The following is a 5,000-nucleotide window of genomic DNA, read 5'->3' on the forward strand; positions in this document are numbered from 1 at the left end:
CGCTGCACGTCGTGGGGTGGGAGTTGTGAGCCGGCCGCCCCGGGCCCTTCTTCGTGTTCTCTTTCTTTCTCCATTTGGCCCGGCGGTTTTGGAACCAGACCTACACACCGAACAACGAGAAGCAATTAACACCCAGCGCACCGGCCCCCCGCTGTGGCCAGGGCGGTGGGAGGGGGGCGGAGGGGAGAAGAGCAGCTCAGGCCTCCCCCGTCCACCCCTTCGAGGTGCCAGCAGTCCCCATCCACAGGACTGGGCCTCTGCGAGACAGAGAGCAAGGGAGGGGACAGGAAGAGATATCCACACTTCTTTATTACCAGGATGGGGGAAGAAAAAAAGGGGGAGGGGGGTGCACACTCACGCACACACACGCTGCACCCTGCTCGCACCGGCGCCGAGGGGAGGGGAAGGGATTACAGAGTCCCCCCGGCTCTTCGCAGTGATCGAGGGGTGCAGAAGCACCGATCGGGGCCCGATCCCCCCGCAGTAGCACGCAAAATGCGATAAACGCAGCACAATAAGCGACCGGAGATGAGGGGGTGTGGGGGGAACACGATGGACGACGCCTCGCCCACACGTGCGGGGTTCGGACCTACTACCCCTCCCGGGAGACGGAGCAGAGGGGTTGGATCAGCCCAAAGTGCGGTTTGGTTGGGTTTGTTACAGAGAGATCACAGGAGAGGAAAAAAAAGTAAATCAAATCAAATCAATCCTCTCTGCTCCGGCCCCGCTCCTGTCTGCTTTGGCGGGTTCCCGGCGACCCCACAGCCCTTGGGTACACGTGTCCCTCCTCACACCATCGGCCCTTCGGGGCAGCTGGCAGCACCGTTTCCCGGCCGGATCACGACCCCAGCCCGGAAGGACCGCGGGGACACCCGTGCCCGATCCCGGCTCCTTCCCCCAGCCGGGCCCCGCCGGCTCCCGGCGACCCCGGGCAGGGCGAGAGGGGGCTCTGGGAGCCAGTGCGGGAGGGAAAGCGGCTGGGAAAGACGCTGTGAGGCAAAGCCTACGGAGGAACCGCGGCCAACGGCGCTGGCTCATCCCGGGGGGACCGTCCCCGATGCCCGGGATGGGTTTAAAGACGCATTTCCTGCACGCGCGGCCCACGCGAAGCCGCCCACCCGCGCACGGCGGCGGGTCCCGGCAGGATGCGGGGCTGCAACCCGGCCTCACCGCCCGCTCGCAGCCACCGCGGCACAAAAACAGCATTTGGAGATCCAGCACCCAACCCCTTCCCCCATCCGATTCCCATTTATTGTTTCGAAGATCAGTTGAAGCAGATCGGTGCTTCCCCTCCCCGTCCCGCACCGCAAAGGGCCTGAGAAGCTCGTTAAAATTAAGTTTTAAAAGTTCCACGCGCTCTCGATGCACCTACGAGCTTTACTGGCATTCTCCAGCATACCCTGGCCCGTGATTACGCCTCATATTTGCATGCTAATTTTCTCGCCCTTGACTCATTTAAGAAAAATGTTTACAGTGGAAAAAACATACTAAAAAGACCAAATGTTTAGGGAAGCCAGGCTGGGATGCCACTCTTCCCGTTTTGCAAGATTAAAAAAAAAATTATAATAATTGTAATGATAAAATAAACCAGCAAGTAGCAGTGCAAGGCAGGGAACAAAAGGGCCGGGAGCGCACAGGGCCCATCCCGGAGCAGGGATGCGGGTCCAAGAGACCTCCTCAGGGACTGCTCGGCGCAGGGAGAGGGTGGGGGGAAAGGGGAGGGGGGACACGTTTTTTTACCTGCACTCTGGACTCCACCAAGTCCAGCCTGAGAGCCAGAGCCTCTCGCATAAACACGTCCGGGTAATGACTCTCATTAAACGCCTTTTCCAGCTCCTCGAGCTGCCAGCCAGTAAAATTGGTGCGGGTTCGTCTTCTTTTACAGCCAGGACTTTCTTTGTCCGGGTCACCCGAGTCTGAAAAGGCAGAAATACCCTCAGGTCCCTGGGAGACAGGCCTTCTCCCCCCCTCCCTGCCATTCACAGGAGCCTTTTAACTTTTGTGCTCGGTAGCGTTGGTAAAAGAGCGGGATTAAACACACACCTGCGCTAAAAATGGGGAGGAACCCGATCTGCCCTCGCCTCCTCCGAAAATGTACTTTACAGAACATTTATTCCTGAAGGAAGCTCTCCACAGGCACTCAGCTGGCAGAGAGAGAGAGAGAAGTTCCAATATTTGTGCCAACCACCAAAGGTTTCATTAAAAAAAAAAAAAAATTAAAAGCCCCCCTTTCTTTCCCTTCCCCAGCATCCCCCCCCGGGAGAACCTGCGTGGGTCACAGCTCACGGCCCGGTCCCACGCGGGACCCTGAGGGCAGGGCGGCCCCTGGGCCTCCCGCAGACCCCCCGAGCACGGGCGGGCGTGGGGCTGGGATGTTCGCAGCCTCTTCGAGTATGCACAACTCCAGGTTGGGGATTTTCAGCCCTGGCTGCACCTCCCTTAACGTTTTCAGCCAGGTGTGGAAATTAAGAAAAATAATAATAATAATTTGTATTTAATTGAGGTGCAGAGTGGGGCAGCCCCAAGATTAACCAGAAGGATGTTGGGTTGACGGAATGTTTTAATAGCTGAACAATAGCGGTGCCACAGGCCGGCGAGGAGGGAAGGAAGGAGAGCGCTTCCCTTTGGTTAAATCGTTTAGAAAAAAATAATAATTATCCCTCTTCATCCCCCAAACGCCAGTGATTCCCATTATTATTTTTATTATCATTTTTTAAGGGTAAGATCCGAGCTCCCACCCGATGAACTTTGGCGGAAGGCACCGGGCCGGGCCCGCTATTGTTCAGGGCACACGCGTGGCCCCGCGCCGGTGGGAACGGGGGATGCTCCCGGCACTTGGCCCAGGGCCCCACGCTCCGTTCTGTCCGCCCCCTCGGGGGTCAGCAAAGCCTCCCTCCCCCCCACCAGACACCCCAATATCCGTAGATGGGGATACGGGGGGTGCGGTGCTTTTCCTCCTCCGCGCTGACACGCTCCGGGCGGGGAGCGACGGTCGGGTCGCGGAGTGGCGTGGGGTGGAGAACACGCGACACGGGGCCGCTCCTACCTGCGAGCTTGAAGGGCTGGCTGTCCCCGCTCACCCCACAGCCGGAGGGGATGAGCGGCGCCGGGTTGACCACGGAGGCGGCGCAGGAGCCGCTCAGTAATCCATCGATGGAGAAGGGGACGGAGGCGGCCGCCGACTGCAGCTGATGCCCGGCCAGCTCGTAGACGTGGTGGTGCCCGAGCGGGTAAGGGAAGCCCACCATCCCCCCGAACTGGGCATGAGGATGCTCCAGGATGCGGCTGTCCATCATGGGGGCGGCTCTAGGGCGGGGGGTGCCGGCGGGGCTGGGGGCGCTGGCGGCGGGGTGGCTGGGGCCGGGGGTGCTGCTGGCGGAGGAGGCGGCGCGGCGAGGGGCTCATGCTGCAGGGCGCCGGGCGCTTTAACTTTATCAACATCAGGCTCCCAATAATTAGCTCAGGCTGGGGGAATTTGGGACCAATAAGAAACGTTAATCGGTCCTGACGTCAGAGACGTGCCAGTGTGGGGAGCAAACGTTTTCCATATCGATTGCTAATTATACCTGACATCCAGCCTCAATAAACAATATCAGAGCTGTCACAACACAACGAGGGGGGCTTTGATACGAACTCCAGCCCGAGGAGGGCGGCGGGGGCCGGGCGGGCAGGGGGTGCGGCGAGGGGAACGCGCGGATCTGCTGATACCCGGTTAAATACTAAACAGTCGGAGTTACACACACACAGCCTCACCCCCACCCCTCCAACCCACCCTCTTCCCCCTTGTCCCCTCCCCTCGCCAAATCACTAATAGATTTCCCTTTAAAACATTCACCAGCGTGTTGTGGGGATTTTTCACCAGAAATGCTCTACTCTCTGAACCTTTAAAGTGATGTTGCTCCAATTACAGAGAGACATTGAGCGGCAAATAGACTGATCCAATAATAGGAGATTCATCATCCGCTCTTTCCAGAGCTGTCACATTGAATTTAAAACTACAAGCCTTTTCATCTCCTCTCCGGCTCTATAACAGGGGAGAGGGGAGGGGGGTAGAGGGAAAAAATGGGGGGAGTGTGGGGAAGAAGGGGGAAAAAAATAAAAAAGGAAGAGTCGCTTGCAGCGTTTAGGAGGAGATCTGAACATACCCATCGAAATCATAATTAATGCAATCTCCTATCGATTTGGCCACGGACACCCCCCTCTCCGGCAGCAACCACAACCTTTGAATTGTGAGTGCAGGCACAACCAGAAGCAGCCTCTGTTCGCTAAAGAGGAGGCCAAAACCTAATAGCATTAGTAATTAAAAAAAAAAAAAAAACAACAAACCCAAACGAAGTTCCCATCCCTCTATCCCTCCCCTTTCACCTTCCCCCCACGCCCCCCGCAGAAGCAGCCCATCGCACACCCCGCGTTTTGTCCCGCCAGTCATTCATAGCTCCCAAACAGCCGCCAAATTTGTCCTAATTAAATTACGTCCCCATAGACGTTTCCACCCAAATAAAACACTGATAGATTCCCCCAGCGAATAATTCAAGGGATGGTTCTCCGGCAGAGTACGGGACCGGGGACCCCCAGTTTTGTGCCCTCTCCCGGTTAGAGAAACACTTTCCAAGCTGCTGGGGGGATGGGGGTTGTGTGTGCTTTCCAACCCCTCCCATCCTGATCCCCCTTGGAAACGGAGCTCTCTGTCCCCTGGGCCCGGGGGGGGCCTCAACCTGGAGACCCCCAGGAGGGCTCCCCTCGCCCCCGGGAAGTTGGGAAGGGAAGAGGGGCTCAGGGAGAAGCAGCGTTTGCGCTTAACAAAGAGGAGAGGGAAAGAGCCGGGCTGGGAAATCAAACAGGGGAAAACTCTTTAAATCTTCCTGGGAGGTTCGTGGGGAATTAAATCCTTGGAGTCGGGGGGCGGGCAGGGTGGAGAGAGAAAGGGAAAGTAAAAATAGGTAGGAAGGGAAAAGGAGAGAGAGAGAGGAAGGGGAAAGAGGGAGAGACACTTTATCTCT

General features: G+C 57.6%; 1 protein-coding gene and 1 long non-coding RNA gene across 2 annotated transcripts in view; one reads left to right on the forward strand and one right to left on the reverse strand.

Moving 5' to 3' along the window:
• UNCX (UNC homeobox) overlaps positions 1 to 3,384 on the reverse strand; it is a 4,652-nt gene extending 1,268 nt beyond the window's left edge. Inside the window, 3 exon segments of the mRNA XM_050317420.1 lie at positions 1 to 100; positions 1,741 to 1,916; positions 3,047 to 3,384. The exon segment at positions 1 to 100 is cut by the window's left edge and continues 240 nt beyond it. Coding sequence (XP_050173377.1) covers positions 1 to 100; positions 1,741 to 1,916; positions 3,047 to 3,296 — 526 coding nt within the window. The 5' untranslated portion in view covers positions 3,297 to 3,384.
• The window catches only part of LOC126641109 (uncharacterized), a 6,888-nt gene continuing 4,917 nt past the window's right edge, over positions 3,030 to 5,000 (forward strand). Inside the window, exon 1 of the long non-coding RNA XR_007629200.1 lies at positions 3,030 to 3,230. This is a non-coding gene — a long non-coding RNA (uncharacterized LOC126641109). The remainder of the gene's footprint in view (positions 3,231 to 5,000) is intronic.

The sequence above is a fragment of the Myiozetetes cayanensis genome, unplaced genomic scaffold (assembly GCF_022539395.1).
Source record: "Myiozetetes cayanensis isolate MyiCay16 unplaced genomic scaffold, myiCay2020 scf20-37, whole genome shotgun sequence".
NCBI classification, from domain to species: Eukaryota; Metazoa; Chordata; class Aves; order Passeriformes; family Tyrannidae; genus Myiozetetes; species Myiozetetes cayanensis.